The sequence below is a fragment of the Pseudophryne corroboree genome, chromosome 1 (genome assembly GCF_028390025.1).
Source record: "Pseudophryne corroboree isolate aPseCor3 chromosome 1, aPseCor3.hap2, whole genome shotgun sequence".
Lineage (NCBI taxonomy): Eukaryota > Metazoa > Chordata > Amphibia > Anura > Myobatrachidae > Pseudophryne > Pseudophryne corroboree.
Genome location: NC_086444.1, coordinates 474,151,274 through 474,173,903, shown reverse-complemented (window position 1 = coordinate 474,173,903; position 22,630 = coordinate 474,151,274). Strand labels below are relative to the sequence as shown.

General features: G+C 43.7%; 1 protein-coding gene across 2 annotated transcripts in view; it reads left to right on the top strand.

Moving 5' to 3' along the window:
* Positions 1-22,630, top strand: part of ERCC6L2 (ERCC excision repair 6 like 2) — a 377,041-nt gene that overhangs the window by 265,490 nt on the left and 88,921 nt on the right. For both annotated transcript variants that reach the window (XM_063913746.1, XM_063913745.1), the window contains 3 exons: positions 2,615-2,695; positions 9,084-10,056; positions 11,729-11,883. In XM_063913746.1, the coding sequence (XP_063769816.1) occupies positions 2,615-2,695; positions 9,084-10,056; positions 11,729-11,883 (1,209 nt within the window). The remainder of the gene's footprint in view (positions 1-2,614; positions 2,696-9,083; positions 10,057-11,728; positions 11,884-22,630) is intronic.

Genomic DNA, 22,630 nt, shown 5'->3' with positions numbered 1-22,630 from the left:
AGCAGACACGATCTCCATCCAGGAGAGTGGGGACTTCATCAAGACGTTTTTACAGAGATAACAAGTCTTTGGGGAATTCCTCACATAGACATGATGGTGTCACGCCTCAACAAGTACCTTCGGAGGTATTGTTCCAGGTCAAGGGACCCTCAGGCAGTAGCGGTGGACGCCCTGGTGACACCTTGGGTGTTTCAGTCGGTCTATGTGTTCCCCCCTCTTCCTCTCATCTCAAAAATATTGAGAATCATAAGACAAAAAAAGAGTGAGAACAATCCTCATTGTTCCAGATTGGCCTCGAAGGGCCTGGTATTCAGATCTTCAGGAGATGCTCACAGAAGATCCGTGGCCTCTTCCTCTCAGGGAGAATCTGTTACAACAGGGGCCCTGCGTGTTCCAAGACTTACTGCGGTTACGTTTGACGGCATGGCGGTTGAACGCCGCATCCTAGCTGGGAAAGGTATCCCGGAGGAGGTCATCCCTACTCTGATAAAAGCTAGGAAGGAGGTGACGGCAAAACATTATCACCGCATCTGGAGGAAATATGTTTCTTGGTGTGAAGCCAAGAATGCTCCTACGGAAGATTTCCATCTGGGCCGTTTTCTCCACTTTCTACAGACAGGAGTGGATATGGGCCTAAACTTGGGCTCCATTGAGGTACAGGTTTCGGCCCTATCTTTTTTCTTTCAGAAGGAATTGGCTTCTCTCCCAGAAGTCCAGACTTTTGTAAAGGGAGTGCTGCACATCCAGCCTCCTTTTGTGCCCCCTGTGGCACCCTGGGACCTTAACGTGGTGTTACGGTTCCTGAAGTCTCACTGGTTTGAACCTCTTCAAACGGTTGAATTGAAATTTCTCACTTGGAAGGTGGTCATGTTGTTGGCCTTGGCATCTGCAAGGCGGGTGTCTGAATTGGCAGCCTTGTCTCACAAGAGCCCCTATTTGATTTTCCATGTGGATAGGGCTGAGTTGAGGACTCGTCCTCAATTTTTGCCTAAGGTGGTTTCATCGTTTCATATGAACCAACCTATTGTGGTGCCTGTGGCTACGGATGACTTGGAGGACTCCACGTCTCTGGATGTAGTCAGGGCCTTAAAAATCTATGTAGCCAGAATGGCTAGAGTTAGGAAAACAGAAGCACTGTTTGTCCTGTATGCAGCCAACAAAGTTGGCGCTCCTGCTTCGAAGCAGACTATTGCTCGCTGGATCTGTAACACGATTCAGCAGGCTCATTGTACGGCAGGATTGCCGTTACCACATTCGGTAAAGGCCCATTCCACTAGGAAGGTGGGCTCTTCTTGGGCGGCTGCCCGAGGCGTGTCGGCTTTACAGCTTTGCCGAGCAGCTACCTGGTCGGGTTCAAACACGTTTGCAAAGTTCTATAAGTTTGATACCCTGGCTGATGAGGACCTTGAGTTTGCTCAGTCGGTGCTGCAGAGTCGTCCGCACTCTCCCGCCTGTTCTGGAGCTTTGGTATAAACCCCATGGTCCTTTCGGAGTCCCCAGCATCCTCTAGGACGTAAGAGAAAATAAGATTTTAATACCTACCGGTAAATCTTTTTCTCCTAACAAAATCCTTTCCTCATATTGTCCATCTCCTCTGGGCACAGTTTCTCTAACTGAGATCTGGAGGAGGGGCATAGAGGGAGGAGCCAGTGCACACCCATTCTAAAGTTCTTTATAGTGCCCATGTCTCCTGCGGAGCCCGTCTATACCCCATGGTCCTTACGGAGTCCCCAGCATCCTCTACGGACTAGGAGAAAAAGATTTACCGGTAGGTTTAAAATCTTGTTTTTTTTTTATTAATATTTGCAATTTTAAGACAAAGATGCTGTAAGTCTTCATATGACACCAATATTGCTTGACTTCCTCAGCCATCCCATTGATAGCAGTGTAGTTTGAATTCTTTGCAAAAATATTGTAAACATCTTTGTGACAGTAGTTTCTTAATTTTTTTGTCTGCGGCAAATTATTTTAGTACTGAGCTTTTACAAATGTAAAGACTAAAGTGAAAACTTTGCACCTAATTGGATCAACCCCCCTCAATATTCTAACATCCAATTATTAAAATGCTAAAAGGAACACTGCACTTTTTTTCCTCTACAGTTTTTTTTCCTGCCCAGCAATTTTATCTGTCTTTGGTTAGTTCAGTTAGAGTTTTATTGTCATTAATACAACTGTACTGTATGTACCTAATTATGGTTGTACATTGAAAAACTGTACTAAGCCCAATTCCATATACATTTTACTTTTTATTGAATGTTTGCGAAAACAGTGAAACATTTTCAAGCCTATTACATTCGCTGTGCTATTTATTAAGCTACGCCATTTCTTGTACCTGCAGTTTACTTTCAACGGCAGTTGTTTAAAAATAGATTTAAAAATGATAAATGATAAAACAAAATAGTTATGTGAGGCCATGGGAAGATGCCATGACAAAGTTCTTTCCATGCATTAACAATGAAAATACTTTTACTTACATTAAATAGATTAGAGTTTGTCAATTAGAGACGTGCCCTGGCTTTATGTTTGATAGTGTTTAAGAAATACAGCTGTACATAGGGTGAATAAATGGTATATGAAACTAATCCTAAAACTTTTCTTGCATCTTGCGATTTAGCGTGAAGGTCAAGTAGAAGCTGGAGTCAGAAGTGCCGCTATGTATATAAGTCAGCAATCCGTTTCAAGTGATACAACTATGGTAAGCTTTCTTTTCTTTCTAAAATAAGATATGAAGAACAGTACTGTAGGTCCCTGCCTTCTTCTAGTAGGCTATAGCAGAATAGACTAGATTATTAAGTCCTAGTGGTTTGGCCAGTATAGACGTGCCTTGCTATTAACCCAGTGGTTCCCAAACTGTGTGCCGTGGCACCCTGGGGTGCCTCGGAGTACTTGCAGGGGTGCCCTGGGTTGGTGGTCCAGGACCAATTCAAATTATTTATGGTCCATGTAATAGGCAAAACCAGTGCTTATGGCTTACAGTCGTAAAATATGGGAACAAACAGAAGCAACTCTTGTCCCTCACCCCATGACTGAACCTAAGGATGACATATAAACACAATTTACTTAATTTAATATTTTTTTCTGAATTCCTCAATAAGAAACTTTTGGCCTAGGGGTGCTGTGAAAAAATCTGATACTCTAGGGCGTTGTGACTCAAAAAAGTTTGGGAACCACTGTATTAACCATTTTCTTTAATATTTTATTTATAGTCTGCACATACCATCATATTAAAATAATAATTTGTAGCCTAGCTACAGTAAATAGATGTGTAAATTTAATTATATACAGTACATTTTTTCAACTTACAAACTCACATCTTTACGAATATCTCCAACACTGAAATTTTTTACACTTTACTAGACTGTGCATTACAATGCCCACTCCATTCTGGAATATCTTTGTCTCATTTCAGTACAATACACATGCTTAGCACTTCTCCCAGTGGAAACGTATAGGGCTAGGTAGGAGCATAAGATGGGGGTGGTAAACGGGTGGTCTTCAGTATGCCGACTGACGGGATCCCGGCGCACAGTATACCGGCGCCGGAATCCCGACAGCCGGCATACCGACACTTATTTTCCCTCGTGGGGGTCCACGACCTCCCTGGAGGGAGAATAAAATAGCGTAGCGCGGCGAGCGCAGCGAGTCCGCAAGGGGCTCATTTGCGCTCGCCACACTGTCGGTAAGCCGGCGGTCGGGCTCCCGGCGCCGGTATGCTGGTCGCCGGGAGCCCGACCGCCGGCATACCATACTGAACCCGTGGTAAACCTTTCAAACTCCAGCAGTTGTTTTAGGACAAAGGAGAGTGCTTATAAACTGTATTGTACTGTATTTAGTCCCTCTAGAATTCACTCACTGTGGTTATGATCACACTGTCACAGCGGATGGTTATCAGCTCCACACCGGGCCAAAAGACTGTTTGAGGAGTATTCAGTTGTTTGAAAAGTCAGTTGTGTGTTTGTTTTCTCCTATCTAATAGACAGCAAAAAACAGACACCCAACCGACTTTTCAAACTTTTGAATTCCCCCCTTTATTTATTTATTTATTAACAGTTTCTTATATAGCGCAGCATATTCCGTTGCGCTTTACAATTAGAACAACAGTAATAGAACAAAACTGTGTAAAAACAGACAGACATAGAGGTTATGTTATTGTAACTAGTAGGGGCAACATTTATTTTCATGAAAGGTGTAATAATACATTTGGTGGTAACATACAAGTGTAGAAAAAAGTATTATATATGTTAATTATTTTGAGCACATGAAACAATCTGAGATGGTCACAGAAGACTGTAGAAGACTGATTAGTGAGGGCACTAAGTTGGGTAAATGGGTAGTAGAATGGGAATCTAAGAAGAAGGTCAAGAGGCTAATTCAGAGTTGAGAGCACAACAAAAAAATGCATGATTTTGCACCTTGGCAAAACCATGTTGCACTGCAGGTGGGGCAGATTCGAAATGTGCAGAGAGATTTACAGTAGATTTAAGAAGGGTCATGTCCTAATTGACAACAAAATTGCAGTGTAAAAATAAAGATGTACCGCATTTGTAGGCTACATGCAAAAGCAGCCAGTAGTTACCCTGCATGCAAAAATAATTTATTTTCTCCCCTTGTATTGCAGCACGATTTGTCTTGGTGCAGAGTTACTCCTTTTTGTTTTATTTGGTCCTAACTCAGATTCAGACCCTAAGTTTTCATCTTCTTTGAACGGGTTGGTATGGGTTGTTCTAGAATAGGTTGTTGAATATGAATAAAACTCTGCAGGTTGACGAGACATGGTAGATCTAGAGTAAAATTAAATTAAAGTGGTAGAAGATATCGATCAGGTGGCACTCTAAGAGAACAAAGTCAGTGCAAGCCAAAATCAAGGCAGTGCCTAGTATAATGAATATGATCTGGTGGAGATTTAAAAAATAGTTTGGAGGCTGGTGGAGACTGACACATTAATCCACGTCAGAGGGTAAAAAATGAGGATGAGAAATGTTAAAGTAAATGATGAGGTGATCCAAAAAAAAGGCGGACAGTTGGAATACTGTGTATTTGAAAGATGGGAAGTGGGAGAAATTTGAATGCGAGTCTTCCAACCCCACCTCCTTCGCTTAGAATACTGGACGTGTGTCTGCACTGTTGACTACCATGTAAAAGGGCTGTATTTTGCTCTTTTTGGGCTAACCCATTAACTGGGGGTTTGCTAGAATAGACATTTCCATAGGGTTGCTTGACAAAACTAGCTGATTAATTGTTGCTATGTTTACTACAGTGAAGTGTGGGGTGGTGTTCTGTTATCAGCCATTTTCTTGCCATAAGATGCACGCTCCAGTGTCCTACAGAGTGGCTGTGGCAAGTCTGCTTTATATAGAAACCCCCCCATAAGCTCCTACTACCCCTAAAATCTTCACATGTGTAATTTTTGAAGTAGCTCTTTTATATTGGAGAGCTTTTATTTTTGGTTACGAGGTCATTAAATATGCCATAACCATGTCAGCTCTGTACTGTTTTGCCACCCGCCGATCATTACGATGTGTCTCCACGGCACACTAAATATACATTTTTATATGGCTCACTAAAAATAAAAACAGATGATAATATTGCTTTTGCTGTCTACAAATGAACCTTCTGCCAGTTTCGCAGATGTGAGGATATTTGTCTAGCTTTGATATATGTACATACAAAGTTCTATCACCTCACCCTAGTGAGTCACTTGCATAGGATAAACAGGTCACAAGCCATATTGGTCTAGATGTACCAGGGAGAAAATTGCTTCCAGAAAAGTCTGTGTAAACTGCTATAACACTCTGGTGATACCTCTGGAATATTACACTGACAGTCAAATAGAATTACAACCAAGTTATTACTAAGGAACAAGCTGTAAATAAACTGGTCGTAAAAAAAAAATCAAGCTCCCATTTACAGGTCAATAATCCAGTTACATTTATTAACCTGGCATGTACCTGGTTTAGTGTAAAACAAATGAGTCCTGAGGGAAATAGCTATCTAACCTGCAGACATTCCATCTCCTCTATGGTGAACAGGGCGCCATAGACGTTAACAACCAGTAAAAGATATGTTGCCAATAAAGCAGACACTATGGGCGGTATTCAATTCTTTTCACCCCCTTCCACACCTGTTCTGTTTCTGCTGGCATGCGTTATATCATCATTTCAGCTCGCTACCTCTGGGGGATCGAGGGCACCCAATCCTTTACACAGCTAAACCTGATTACTATGGGCACAGTATGAACGATAACGGGGATCACTTTATAAAGGACATTGGGCGTGATATATCATTTGAATACCGCCCATGGGGTGTATAGTGGTGAATATTGATATGTACAGAACACACTTCTGTGAAAAGTTCTTCAGATAGTTCACTGAAATAATAACATTGCGTTGTAGGTCAGTAACTCTGCAAATAACAGTGCAGATTGAAGCAACAATAATTTAGGTAGTTATCTGACTGAGGGACAGATGTATTAAGCCTGTAGAAGTGATAAAGCAGTGATAAGTGGAAGGTGATAACGCACCAGCCAATCAGCTCCTAACTGTTAATTGACATACTGGAACGGATTGGTTGGTGCGTTATCACCTTGCACTTATCACTGCTTCATCACTTCTCCAAGCTTAATACATCTGTCCCTCTGTGCTCTAAGAGCTCCTGTATGCGGTACGCTCACACTCTTGTTAGCTCAAGCTGCACAATAGCCTTTCTATATAGTCTTAGGTCTTCTCTCCCCACAGTGATTAGAGAACATTAGCAGCTGTACTCGCTTGTCCCGTTTTCTTCCCTGGTGCACTCACCTGCCCTATTCTATTCTTCTACCCACATCCCAGACTCCTTTCTTATCATCCTGTATTCTATTGCCCCATGCTTCACAAGATGTTTTGATTGGCAGACACTTGATTAATTAGTGTCAGAGCTTACTTCAGAATGTCGTTGCCATCACCAGAGAAGAGTGAGCACCCTCCGGTAGGGTAGCCTGTGCCGCTGCCATCACCAGAGAAGAGTGAGCACCCTCCGGTAGGGTAGCCTGTGCCGCTGCCATCACCAGAGAAGAGTGAGCACCCTCCGGTAGGGTAGCCTGTGCCGCTGCCATTACCAGAGAAGAGTGAACACCCTCCGGTAGGGTAGCCTGTGCCGCTGCCATCACCAGAGAAGAGTGAGCACCCTCCGGTAGGGTAGCCTGTACCGCTGCCATTACCAGAGAAGAGTGATCACCCTCTGGTAGGGTAGCCTGTGCCACTGCCATCACCAGAGAAGAGTGAACACCCTCCGGTTGGGTGGCCTGTGCCGCTGCCATTACCCGAGAAGAGTGAATACCCTCCGGTAGGGTGGCCTGTGCCGCTGCCATTACCAGAGAAGAGTGAATACCCTCCGGTAGGGTAGCCTTTGCCGCTGCCATTACCAGAGAAGAGTGAGCACCCTCCGGAACGGTGGCCTGTGCCGCTGCCACCACCAGAGAAGAGTGAGCACCCTCCGGTATCGTGGCCTGGGCCGCTGCCATCACCTGAGAAGATTGAGCACCCTCCGGTAGGGTGGCCTGTGCCGCTGCCATCACCAGAGAAGAGTGAGCACCCTCCGGTAGTAGGGTAGCCTGTGCCGCTGCCATCACCAGAGAAGAGTAAGCACCCTCCGGTAGGGTGGCCTGTGCCGCTGTCCCCTCTGATGCAGGTCACACAGCTCTTTTAGGAGCTAGTACAGTGTGGTCTAAGTGCTTGATTCTACAAATGTTCTATTTTTTTCTTCAGGTGTTTTGGACCTTTGTATATGTTCTTTCTTTGGTAGTTGTGATAGCTCACTAGCAGCATATATTCCCACACTCATTCATGTATGCTGGCACTGTAACTATAACTCATAGTGACGTATTTATTTGCAATGTGTGAGGTTTTTTTCTTAACATTATTACTTTCACAAGTATGTAGTATTGTAATACACAAAAGATCCCCTCCAAAACTCGTAAAGGTGAGAAACAAAGGATCTCTGTAACATGCTGCTGATCTTTGATTGTATAGTATAGAATGGTTTTAAGTGATGTAATGCCTCGCAGGAGATTACACGCTGGGCTAAACTCACATAAAGTTTACTTTGTTGATTTGGGTTGTACATTATTCTTGGGGGAATATATTTTGTTTATGTCTCTCGTTCTTACAAATAATGGCACATTGTCCAACTACTGAAGAGCTGAGTGACCTGCAGCATTACTGCTGCTTGTATGGGTTTAACCTTTGCTACAAGTACCTCAGTTTTATGCAGTCACCAAAGTCTTTACTGTTTAAGGCATTATAAAATGCGCCTGTTAATTACTTATCAGTGTGATGTCTGACTCTAGCTCGCTGAAGCTTTGGCCCACCTCTGCTGTATGTTTTTCTAACAAATAACTTGATTATGTAGTGTTTTGGCCCCAAAAGTTGTTTAGTTTGAAAAGTCATATAACTTGAAAAGTTGGAAGAGTGCATGCAAGATGAATTATTCCGTGCTATAAATCACACTACTTGCCAGGGGGACATGATTGGATGAAAAGCACTTTATTCTCAGAAGTGTACATTTGCATGGCTGTTTGTATGCAAGACACAGTTACATGTGGTAGATGCGATTGCTACTAAAGATATTCTATTTATTTATTTTTTTAGGTCTGTAAATATCATAGATTCGCCTTACATATCTTACTTGATAAATAATGCACCTTGTTCTAAAATATAAATGGGACAGTATTCAGGGGCTGGAAAATATTTTTCTACATTATTTTGATGTTGGTGTTGTTTATTTGTCAGTGAATGTTGTTTTCATGACCACTAAATTGTGTTACTGTTAGACAAGTATAATGTTCCTATGTAATTTGCTTCTGAAAATCTGTTATTCTGCATTTAGTCATCCACACAGCTGGATAAGGGAAATCCTGGCAAGGCTATTGCTGCTACTCCATCCATCCATACAATTTATGGTCTGTGGCAATTAAAATCAAAAGAAAGAAAATACATGTAATATACCCTACAAGGCGTTGTTGTGTTTCCTTTCCAGTATTAATTTGGAATTACACTACGTCTACAGCCACTGTTTCCTTTGACTTACATATTGTCATTTATTTTCAGGACGCAGTTATTGATAGTGAAAAGACCGTGAGTTTAAAAGCAGATGAGCAGTTCCAGAAGCAAGCTTTTGATTTTAGCAGCGATAGTGATGATGACATAACTGGTGGTTCAAAAAGAAAAAGTAACAAACCCTCTGCGAGTGGTGACTGTGGTAAGCAGATCACATTACAACAGTGTGGATTTTCAAGATTGCTAGAGAGAGGAGCAAAAGACCAAGACAGCGACATTCACCATTCAGGGAGCTCCAATAATGATTCCCCATTAAAAACAAGCAAAAAATTGACCCATCACAACTTCAGACCGGCCCCTGATATAGCTGTACAAGGCCAAGCAAGTAATAATCGCAGCTGGAACATATCATCTGACTCTGATGAAGATGCAACCTCAATGACCAGAATTAAAAGGCAGTTTACTAAAGAAATCCCTGCTGACCGGGAATCTGGTAGTAACTCGGATCAGGACATCATCTTGCCCACCCAAGCCCATACAAGCAGAACCATAAAATTTGTGGGGGGCACCAAATTCATTGCGGAATCTGATGAATCAGATGGTGAGAAAACAATGCATCGAGCAAGAGACTATAGTAGTGACTGCATTAGTGACGAATCTGATGATATTACAATACCAAATAAATGTATGTCACATAAAACTAGTATCTCTAAGCTGAAAAGGGAGCATAAAAACCACTCCTACCATGGCAAACGTGGTGCAGCGAAAGATTCACAGACTATAGATGCATTCTCTTCATCTGATGATGACAATCTTCACAACAAAAAAATGTGTATTGACCATAAACAACAGAGAGGCAAAACCAGAAAGCTAAGAAATAACATTTGTTCAAGAGTTCAAAACTCTATAAAGAGGTGTAACCCAGGTGTGGTACGGAAATCTGCCGGCATGACTGAGGATGAGCGTGTCACTGATACCATTGTCCCTCTGACACAGAATGTGGCTTCGTTCGACGGAATTTTAGGTAATTACTTTATTCTCTTACTTGTATGTTGCCTGTCATCTATAAAACAGATCATTCAATTTTATTCTTCTTTGATAATTTCATTTCTTTTCATATATAACCCTGTATTTTCTTCTGATTTCACTGCCACAATTCTAAATTCCTCATTTTGCTCTACCTTGATTTATGTTATTTCCACTTTCCTTCCTTAAAAATCTAGTTTTATTTTAGATGTGGAGGTTTATAACATTGGGCCTGAATCAGAGATACACATTAACTCGACGTTAACACACATTTCCAATGGTTTGAGATTTTGTCATGCCCATAAGTCGCATTACGCATGTGCAGATCTCATCCTGCGACGTCGCTCACAGTGCCCTGTATCCTGCAGCTTTATTGATGACAGGCTATAGGCGTTCCGGAGTGGAGATGGGGATCGTTTCCCAGAACATGTCACCTCCAGTTTGTGGGATGTTGAGGCCAGTGTGTGCGTCTTCTGATGCTACAGTGTAATTGCATAACGTTTAACACTTTTTAGGACCCTGTTTTTTTTGTTAGTGAATGTACCCAGAGAGATATAGCATTGCTTACAGTTTACATGATGTGTTCTTTCATATGAATATCACTTGCACTTGTTGACATGGGGCCTATTTCAGAGTTGTATGATATGCCAATGTTTTCGCAATTGAGCGATTATCAGCAGACCGCACGGGTTTAGTATGAAATACCTACAATCAAAATTCCGACGGTCAAAATCCCGTCAACAATTGACTGACGGTCAAAATACCGACATGGTCTAAATGCCGACATTTAAAACGTCTACAGGTCAAAAGGTCGACACACGGTTTCATATTTTTTGGGGTGTTATGTCAACATAGGTCGACATGGACACCGTATAAGTGTACCGCATTCCCCCTTCGGGCACGGTGCCTCGCTGCGCTCGGCACATTATTTTATTCCCCCTCCAGGTCCACTGGGATGGTAAAGTATGAACAAGTCGGTTTCAGTGAAAAAATCATGAAAAACTCATGTCGACTTTTTGACCTGCCTGCATTTTAAATGTCGACATTTTAACTTTGTTGGTATTTTGACCTTGTCGAGATTTTGGCCGTTGGTCAATGGCTTTTGGGATTTTGACCGTCGGGATTTTGATTGTAGGTAAATTGACTGCTCCCCAACCGCATATGTGCTGAGATTGCACTGCGCATTAGTAATGGTGCCTTTGTGAGTGCACTCGCAGTGAGGATTTCATTGCAGAATGATTGACAGGAAGGGACCATTTATGGGAGTTAACATGGAGTGACAGTAAAGACGCAGATTCGTCATGGCCAGTTTTCGGGGGGGAGGGGGGAATACGCTGTCTGCTGCGATCATGTACGCAGAGAAACATGGCACTAGCGTCGCTACTGCCGTTTCCAGTCTGGTTAGCCATAGACCTACTGGAGCAGTCTTTGTTCCCTGTTGTTGCGTGTAGGCTGTGAATGTGTACGAATGAGCTGCGGTAGCTCCAGTGGGCAGATCTGTTCAATCCTGGCCAGCTTCTCCGCTATCACTAGCAATTCCGTAGCATACAAAATCACAAATTACATTAGCGTACATCCGGCCCAATATGTTAATCTGGCAGACAGTACACTGTATTTATTTATTCATTTATTTATTTATATATATATATAAAATGTCCTTTCAATTTTAGGTGGTGTTGCTGAAGTTGCTTATGTTCACTCAAATCAAAATGTGGTTGGATCAAGCAAAGCTGAGAATCATATGAGCCGATGGGCAGTAAGAGATGTGTTTGAACTGAAGCAATTCTCACAGCTCCCTGCCAATATGACCACCCACAAAATAGAGGTAAGGAGGAGAATGGAAGTACTAGTGTGTGATTTTTAGTATGTTTGTGTAGTAAGGGGGTTATTCAGAGTTAAAATAGAAAAAATTACTACTTATAGCATGCTAGGGGCTGCCCAACATGTATAGCGCGGCCCAGCAATGCGATCGCAATTCAATTGTGATCGCATTGCAGAATTGAAAATTACAGGCAGACCCCCTGCATACGCAGCCAGGCCAGCGCCATGTTTCCTATCGCAGGAGACGCAGGTGTTGTCCCCTGGCCTCCCCCCAATTTTGCGTCGCTGCCCCAGAACACCTGTCGCCTGTCAATCACAATGCGATTGCATCATGCTGGGATGCGATCGCATTGTGATGTGTTGCACACGCGCAATGCGATTGCTGTGCATGCGCAGACAGTTTTATTTTAAATGCTGGTACAGGTTGAGTATCCCATATCCAAATATTCCCGAAATACAGAATATTCTGAAATACGAACTTTTTTGAGTAAGAGCGAGATAGTGAATCCTTTGTTTTCTGATGGCTCAATGTACACAAACTTTGTTTAATACACAAAGTTATTAAAAATATTGTATTAAGTGACCTTCAGGCTGTGTGCATAAGGTGTATATGAAACATAAATGAATTGTGTGAATGTAGACACACTTTGTTTAATGCACAAAGTTATAAAAAATATTGGCTAAAATGACCTTCAGGCTGTGTGTTTAAGGTGTATATGTAACATAAATGTATTCGGTGCTTAGACTTAGGTCCCATCACCATGATATCTTATTATGGTATGCAATTATTCCAAAATACGGAAAAATCCGATATCCAAAATACCTCTGGTCCCAAGCATTTTGGATAAGGGATACTCAACCTGTATTAATCTTAGCAACGTTTTTATTTCTTTTGTAAAAATCAAACTAAATAAATGATCCATAGTGGCAGCATTCTCAATAATGAAAGAGTTTAATCATGTTATTTCTAATGTGGTTTTCAGGAGCCACTTCTGTTACATTCTCCTGCCCAAAATTAAGGGATTTAAACATAAAGGTCAGTATTCAAATGATATATCACGCCCAATCTCCTTTCTAAAGTGATCCCCATTATCACGTATATTGCGCCCATTGTAATCCGGTTTAGCTGCGCAAAGGGTTGGGCACCCTCGCTACCCCAGGGGTAGCGAGCTGAACTGATTATACCACTCCCGTCAACAGAAACAGAACGAGTGTGGAAGGGGGTGAAAAGAATTGAATACCGCCCAAATTGTTTTATATAATTTTTTAAACAGTCGATGCCAGTAACTGATTTGAAATAAAAATGCTCAATGTCAGACCTGTTGTTGAAACCATGGTATGTTTATAAAAAGACCTTGGGACGCAAAAATGACATGCAAAGTCTAAAAGCGTGTGGAAAGTTTACGTCTGTAGAGATGACCGATTAAATATACCATGACAAAAAAATGTATACTACAAAACTGCTGTTTCTAGAATCAAGGGTTCAATATGTTCTGTCCCTCGTTCAAAAGAAGAGATTACGGTATGTGAAAGGGACACTGAAGTCGAAACGTCTATTTATGCTAGAATTCCATGACATTTTTCATTGCATTGGACTGTAAAACTGAGTCTGATAGTGAGCTGTCAGTTTTAAAGATAGAGAATATGTAATTGAGTACACATAGACGTTGCTACTAACAAGTTGAAGATATGAGGTTAGGGTTGGTTATATTAATTCTCTGTGTGCCTGGGATGTTTGTATACTGTATGCAGGTTTGTTGACCCATCCAGAGACTACGAAATGTTGAGCACCCGTGGGACATTTTTATGAAATGTAAGCAGACAGATACAGGGGTTATAGATATAGTAATAATTGCGCTTCCCTCTAAGTATATGTGTTGTTTGCTGCCAATGGAATGATGGACTATAGCCTGTAGTCCCAGATAAACGTTAGTTAATAGAAATACAGTAATCCCGTTGCGTGTAAACAATGTGCTGCGGATTTATAATAAAAATGTCTTCAATCTTTAAATAAAATGAAGTGAAAAAATGAGCATGAGAATGCAGAGAAAAAGTACATAATACGTAAAAACAACTTTCTTTCCAAAGCAGTGCCCATGTATCAAAAAAAGGAATCAACACCGTTTTTGAGCTGATACAAAATAATGGATATGAGGGTGTTTTATTCTCAATAGGCACTATGTTCTTATCCGTACATAGAAAACCATAGGTCAGGTGCTCGCTTGAGCTTCTGTCTCTAACTCCTCTGCTGGAGGCAAATATTTTACTATCACTGTCTTAGTAAAAAGTAAGGATAGTTTGTTTAATGTAACTGGACAGCCACTCCATGGGGGACATGTACAAAGCAGTGAAAAAAGTGGAGAAGTGAGCCAGTGGAGAAGTTGCCCATGGCAACCAATCAGCATTGATGTAACATTTATAATTTGCATACTATAAAAGTATACAGAGCAGCTGACTGGTTGCCGTGGGCAACTTCTACACTGGCTCACTTCTCCACTTTTATCACTGCTTAGTAAATCTCCCTCTTTATGTGTTTTAGAGGGGTTGTTTATAAACAGCACTGCTCACTCCCTGTGCCTAAGCACAGCTGTCGGTAGTCTTCCAAAAAACAAGTAAAAGTCTCTTTTTCTCCAGTCACAGTACCTGCTGTGCGTCCGTGACTCCCGGCTGAGTGGGTCCTGGTCCTCGGCAGAACGGCTTGTAGCTCTGCTGCTCCATTTACCGGACTCTGCTGCAGTGGGTGTTGTGGATTTTCTGACGATGCTGGGCGTACTGTGATGTCAGGTGAAGGCGTCCCAACGCGTCTCTTCCGGTTACGGGGATTTGCATGCTGATCTTTTCACTTCATATTATTTAAACATTAAACATACATTTTTATTAGGATTTCTGAGTCCATAGCACATTGTTTACACCTGCCGGGATTATTTCTATTAACTAGATACCCCCTGTAGAAATGAGATATACAGGCAACTATGGTCATTTAAACAAATTTAATAAAGGATAGAGACATAAATCAAAACAATATTTCTGCAGCGGGGTACACTGTGATTCCACAGGGAATTACATCGGGGTGTAGAGTTGGATCTTGATCCGAGGCACCAACAGACTAAAAGCTTTGACTGTTCCCAGGATGCATAGCGCTGCCTCCTCTATATCCCCGCCTCCAGGCACTGGAGCTCAATTCGTAAGTTGGTGCCTGCAGTGCAGGCAGCTAACAGGGAGGGCTGTGCTAGGCAGCCCTGAAAAGAGCTTTTCTGAAGAAAGAAGACTTCAAGGGCCGCAGCACAGGCACTTAGAAATGCTATATGTCAGTCTGACATATCGTGCTGCGGCTCCTTCACCTCCCCCAGCGGCGCTGTATACTACTGCGCCCTGGTTGCCGGGTACTTACAGCGGAGCGCTTCGGTCACTTCAGGCACATACCGGCCGCTGCTCTCCTGGATCGCGTGGCCGCATCTTCGGGAGGAGGTAAGGGGGCACCCGCTGAAATCGCGGTCCGAGCGGTGTCCAATGACGGACTGCGCGCGCTGCCGTGAACACTGTAGCCGTACAGGGACCCCACTAGACCACCAGGGCAAGGGACACAGGTCGGATTTCCTAAAATCCGTTTCAAATAGGCCCCGCAGTACCCGGTGGTGAAGTCCAGCAAGGGGATAAGGCCCCTCCCCCAGCCGCAGGCGCCATTTACTGCAAATGTTCCCAACCTGGAGCTGCATCTCTCTCTCTCCCTCACTCCCTGTCAGCGTTTGGGCGCCATTATACACAAGCTGAGCTGATTCTGGGACTGCTGGGCAATGTCTCCTCTGTAAAGCCGCCTGCTTCATCAGCGCTGTGCATTTACAGGACACTTAAGTATTCTTCATGTTATTTAGACAGTGTTAGTTAAGAACAAGTGCATAACTTCAGGGATATTTAGTACAAGTACCCTGTGATATACATCCAGTCTTTACTGTGCATTGTTATATCTGTATATATACATAGCTTTACTTAGTAGTCCAGTTACTTACTATTGCTAGTCCGGTGCAGTTTTATTATTGTTTCTAATAATTTCAGCATTGTACATATGACTGTGTGTGCCAATAGCTGCTGTGTGGTCTCTATTCTGTGTATCTCACACATATTGCTATCCCTATAGTCTGTACCCTGAAAGGGGCTAAGTGCTTAAAGTTTCTCATATGATATAGTCTCTCACAGGATATACTACTTTGGTATTTTTCTCTGTGTGTTTCAGTCACCATATTAAATTCTCTTTTTGTGCTCTTTTTTGCAGTCACACTATACAGGGGGTTTTTGTCAGATACTTTGTCTGCTTTCATTGTACTATTACACCCTAAGGTTACGCTTACAAATAAATGTCTGCTAAACAGGGCGGTAGGTCCATGGCTGATCCTGCACTATGCAGTGCTGACGCCACGGATTGCTTGGAGGAAAACATTGCAGCTGAGGGTTCAGGTGCGGTTCTATACCGCTCAGTCAGTCTGCAGCACCGGGGGCACACCAAGACCCACCTTGGGCTGCCTTTTCTAATTTACTGACTATGCTTGTAACTAGACTTGCGCCCGCTGTGGGACCTCCTGTTCCATTACAGCCACATATTGTCCCTGCAGTTAATCCACCATGGGCAGATAATCTGTCCACTCAGTTACAGCAATTAAACCAGTCTTTGGCTAAAGAAAAACCTAACCCTCGCCCGCCTAGGACCAAGGGGTCCTCTAAGCGGGCCATTACCTCCTCACAATCCACCCATGTTCCAGACACTTCATCTGATGAAGGTGGCGTATATACTGACCCCTCAGACACTGATCCAGATGCTTCTAATGGGGAATCTATTACACAGGTGGATGTTCCTGACCTCTTGAAGGCTGTCAGACTGATTCTTCAAATTGATGATGATGCAGAACCTCCAGATACCTCTAAGAAACCTGATAAGTTCAAGCCTCAGAAGGTTTCTAAATTAGTTTTACTCCATTCCGACCATTTGGTTGACATACGACAGGAATCCTGGGAGTATCCAGGAAAGAAATTCTCCCTGTCTAAGAAGATGCTAGTTCGTTATCCCCTCGCTGCAGAGTTAAGTAAAAATTGGGAAACACAGCCGCCGGTGGATTCACAGGTCGCGCGTCTGGTGGTGTCATCTGCTCTGCCTGTCACTACCGTCACCTCTCTGAAGGAACCAACGTATAAGCGTGTGGAGGGTTGCTTGAAGTCTATTTACACTCTTGCAGGAGCTGTGCTTAGGCCCACTATTGCGGCTTCTTGGGCTGCAAAAGCTATTGAAGCCTGGGTTCAGGAAGTTGAAGCGGAACTACCGTCTAATTTTCCTGATAATGTCTTTCATATGTTATTACAGCCTCTCATTATAGTCAGGAGGTGGCATCTGATGCTGGTGTCCTGGCGACCAAAGCGTCTACTACGTCCATTCTGGCTCGCTGGATTCTCTGGTTGCGGTCCTGGTCTGTAGATCTGAACTCTAAAAAGACCTTGGAGGTGATCCCTTTTAAGGGAAACATCCTTTTTGAGGAAGATCTCAACAAGATTGTTGCTGACTTAGCATCCGCTAAGACTGCCTGTCTGCCTAGTACTAATCCTTCGTCTCCGAAGGCTTAAAGTACTTCCTTTAGTTCCTTTCGACCTCCAAGTAAAGCAAAGGGTCAGGCGTACCCGAAACAGGCTCGCACTTCCAAATCCACTAAGCCCAAACCTAAACGTTCCTGGGCTGCCCGTCAGTCTGCTTCCAAAACAGACAAGCCTGCTGCATGATGGGGCGGGCCTCCTCCTGGGGGACCACAGAGTGGGAGGCCGACTTCTGCGGTTTACTCAGGTATGGTTACAGATCACTTCAGACGCCTGGGTAAAGGAAGTCGTCACGGATACACCATCTCTTTCAAGAAACGTCCCCCTCGCCAGTTTTGCTCAGCAAACATCCCTTCGGATCAGGTAAAAGCAAAAACTCTCCATCTGGTGGTACAATCCCTCCTGGACACAGGGGTGATAGTGCCGGTGCCTCTGGCTCAGAGAGGCAGGGGTTACTATTCAACGTTGTTCCTAGTTACGAAACCGAATGGGTCTTCCCGGCCCATTCTCAACCTCAAGTCTTTGAACAAATTTGTGAAAGTTTCCAAATTCCGTATGGAAACTCTTCATTCTATTGTTCTGGCTTTGGAGCCAAAGTACTATATGGTATCCCTGGACATACAGGATGCTTACCTGCATATACCTATTGCCATGTTGCATCAGCAATACCTGCAGTTTGCTATTGGCAACCTACATTTTCAATTCCAGGCCTTACCTTTTGGTCTGACCACGGCTCCAAGAATCTTCACCAAGGTTATGGCGGTCATGATGGCTATGCTCCGCCGTCAGGGTATCAGGATCCTGCCGTATCTGGACGACTTATTGATCCTGGCGAACTCTTCAGAGGTTCTCCTCCGTCATCTGGAACTGACGGTCCAAATCCTGCAAGCCCACGGGTGGCTCATCAACTGGAAGAAATCCTCACTGGTCCCTGCCCAGAGCATGGTGCACCTGGGGGCATTATTGGACACCGATAACCAACGGTTGTTCTTGTCTCCAGAGAAATTCCTGTAACTTCAGGACAAGATAAGATGCCTCTATCTCACCCATGTGTGTCGATACACTCGGCAATGCAAGTACTAGGCCTCATGGTGTCGGCTTTCGACGTGGTGGAGTATGCTCAATTTCATTCCCGTCCTCTGCAGAGGTTAATCCTTTCCAAATGGGATGGCCTGCCTCACCGGATCAGGACTCACATGATCTCCTTGACTCCGTAGGTGCACCTGTCACTGACCTGGTGGCTACAGGACCAGCAATTGAGCAGGGGTCATCCCTTTTGGATCTCCAACTGGGTCCTTCTAACGACGGATGCCAGTCTGGGGGTTGGGGCGTGGTGTTCGAGCAACACTCTCTTCAGGGTCGATGGACCAGGGAGGAATCTCTTCTCTCGATAAACATTCTGGAGTTGCGGGCAGTGTTCAATGCTTTGAAATGGGCCCTGCCTCTGGTACAGAACAGGCCTGTTCAAGTACAGTCGGACAACGCCACCACGGTGGCGTACATAAATCATCAAGGCGGCACTCGAAACCGCATGGCAATGATGGAAATGTCAAAGATTCTTCTATGGGCGCAACGCCATCTGCCAGCCATATCAGCAGTGTTCATTCCGGGAGTCCTCAACTGGGAAGTGGACTTCCTCAGTTGTCAGGACGTACACGCCGGAGAGTGGAGCCTTCATCCAGAAGTATTTCAACTCCTAGTGGACAAGTGGAGCCTACCAGATGTAGACCTAATGGCGTCTCGACACAATCACAAGGTTCCGGTCTTCGGAACAAGGACAAGGGATCCCCAAGCAGCGTTCGTGGACGACCTGGCAATTCCATGGAACTTTCTGCTACCATACGTGTTCCCTCCAGTGTCACTCCTGCCCAGGGTAATAAGGAAGTTTAAGCAAGAAGGAGGATTACTACTTCTAATCGCTCCAGCGTGGCCCAGACGGCATTGGTTCTCAGACCTGCAGGATCTCTCGATAGAGCGTCCTCTTCTACTTCCGCAATGCCCAGACCGCCTCGTTCAGGGCCCTTGTGTCTACCAGGATCTGGCCCGACTGTCTTTGAAGGCATGGCCCTTGAAGCTTCAGTTCGGAGGGCCAAGGGAATTTCTGAGTCGGTCATTCAAACTATGTTAAAAGCCCGTAAACTGGCTTCGCCTCGGATTTATTATAGAGTCCGGAATTCTTACTTCACCTGGTGTGCGGCTAAGAACTATGATGCGTACAAGTTCAGTACTGCCAAACTTCTGGCTTTTCTGCAACAGGGCCTGGACTTATGCCTTCTTCTGGCCTCCCTCAAGGTTCATATTTCGACCTTGTCGGTGTGGTTTCAGAGAAAAATTGCGACTCTGCCTGACGTTCATACTTTCACTCAGGGTGTTTTATGGATTCAACCTCCCTATGTTCCTCCTGTGGCTCCTTGGGATTTGTCGGTTGTTCTGGATGCCCTACAAGAGTCTCCGTTTGAACCTTTTGAGTCTGTGGACCTTAAGTGGCTTACTCTTAAGGTCTTGTTTTTGCTGGCTATTGCTTCTGCTAGACGGGTTTTAGACTTGGGTGCCTTGTCCTGTCGGTGACCCTTTCTGATTTTTCACCGTGACCGGGCGGTTCTTAGGCTGCCTAAGGTGGTGTCATCGTTCCACCTTAACCAAGAGATTGTGGTTCCGGCCTTTACCTCTCCTGGTTTATCCTCCAAAGAGCGGTCTTTGGATGGGGTACGGGCTCTCCAATTTTATGTGAAGAGAACAGCTTTGCTTAGGAGATCTGATTCTTTCTTTGTTTTTTTTTTGGTTTTCACAAACGTGGCTGACCTGCTAATAAGCAGACCTGGCCAGATGGAATAGAATGGTGATTGCACATGCTTATGTACAGGCTGGACTTCCAGCTTCTGCTACCATCAAAGCCCATTCTACTCGGTCTGTTGGACCTTCTTGGGCGGCCCGCCATGGTGCGACCCTTGAACAATTGTGCAAGGCGGCTACGTGGTCCTCTGTGAATACGTTCATAAGGTTCTATGCCTTTGATACTTCCGCCTCCCAGGATGCTTCCTTTGGACGCCGGGTTCTTGTGCCCGCTACAGTGCGTCCCCTCCCATGAGGAACTGGTTTAGGACATCCCCGATGTAATTCCCTGTGGAATCACAGTGTACCCCGCTGCAGAAAAGGAGATTTATGGTAAGACTTACCATTGTTAAATCTCTTTCTGCGAGGTACACTGGATTCCACAGGGCGCCCACCCTGACGCACTTAGCTTCTTTGGGTTTGTATGGCATTAGCCGCTGGTACCTTCTCCTGTCGTGGGAATGTAAGTGTATGTGGCTACTAACTGTTGTCGTCTCTCTTACCTGCTACTGCATTGGACTGGTTAACAAAACTGAGCTCCAGTGCCTGGAGGCGGGGATATAGAGGAGGCGGCGCTATGCATCCTGAGAACAGTCAAAGCTTTTAGCCTGTTGGTACCTCGGATCAAGATCCAACTCTACACCCTGATGTAATTCACTGTGGAATCCAGTGTACCTCGCAATATGAGATTTAACAAAGGTAAGTTCTTACCATAAATCTCCTTTTATTACTACTCGTATATTTAGTTTGCATACTTTGTAATAAGTATTGCTTTTTAACATTTGATTCTGCTACTTTATAATGAAGAGTAAAAGGCCAGGGGCAAACGCAGGATTTAGCGAGGGGGGGTTTCCGTGGCTGGGTGTGTATGTATATGTGTATGTATGTGTAATATATTATATATATTATATATATATACATATATATATATATATATATCTATACACACACACATACATATATATGGAGACAGAACGGCACTCATAGAGACTGGTAAACCATAGAAAATCAGCACAGCACGCTGTAGCTGTTTGTCGACGTTTCAGAGTCTACAGTAACTCTGAAACGTTGTCAAACAGCTACAGCGTCCTGTGCTGATTTTCTATGATTTACCAGTCTCTATGAGTGCCGTCCTGCATCTGATTCTGCGGTATTAGTCAGGAGCGCCACTCATCATATATATATATATATATATATATATATATATAGTCCCGGACAATCTGCACTCCATCCATACATAAATAAATACCCAGGTGTCGGCTAGAATACAGTTCAGATATGCGGGTGGCACTCTCAGGATGTAATTTACAGCCAAATAAGTCCAGTAAACGGCAGTACTTACTCCAACGTTTCAGTTTATTTTCAAATCGTTTTCATACAAAAAAAGCAACCATACATGTTCTTACCTCTATAGGATAACACCCAGTGATCTCTGACGTCGTCGGGAGTGGACGGCGTTTGCAGGGACAGTGGCATAGAGATCTCTGGATGTTATCCTATAGAGGTAAGAACATGTATGGTTGTTTTTTTGTATCTTTGAAAACAGTTTGAAAATAGTAAGCACCGCCGTCTACTGGATCTATTTTGCTGCAGATTGAGTCCCGATATCACCACTTACATATCTGAACTGTATATGTGTATATATGTGTCTATATATATATATATATATATATACACACACATATAACACACATATATACATACACAAACATATAATCAAACAAACACACATACACACACACACACACATACATACATACACAAGCACAAACAAACCCACATACATACTGTACATACCATACAAATACACACAGAAACAAAGTAAAACTTACATATACAGTAAAACTTACATGTAGTGTACACAGTGGGCTGGGAGCAGAGGGGCGGACGTGTGAGGACGGAGGGAGCCGCCGGCCCCCGGGACATTCATGACTGTAAGCAGAGAGCTGCATCGGGCGTGAGTACTGGCCTTAAGCTTTCTGTAGTTGCTGCAGCTCCGCACCCGCGATCGCTGCTTTTTTTTTTTTTTTTTTTTTTTTTTCCAGCTGTGCCTCTGTCTCAAAAAGATAACTCGGCTCATCAGGGGGGTTTCCAGGTACTCGGAAACCCCCCCTGCGTGCGCCACTGAAGGCTCTATATCTGCAGGTTTTTTTTTATTATTCTTTATGTAGCACCAACACTGTGAAGACTGTAGTCTGCAGCATAGGAATACAACACAAGATGAAAATGGTGGCGTGTGTTGTTACATTATTGTTTTTAATCTGCAACAGTTTATTGAAGTGACTGCAAGATTTCAGTGGTAATGACAAATGTGTACGTTTTTTTTGCTTGAAGGACATTCACTA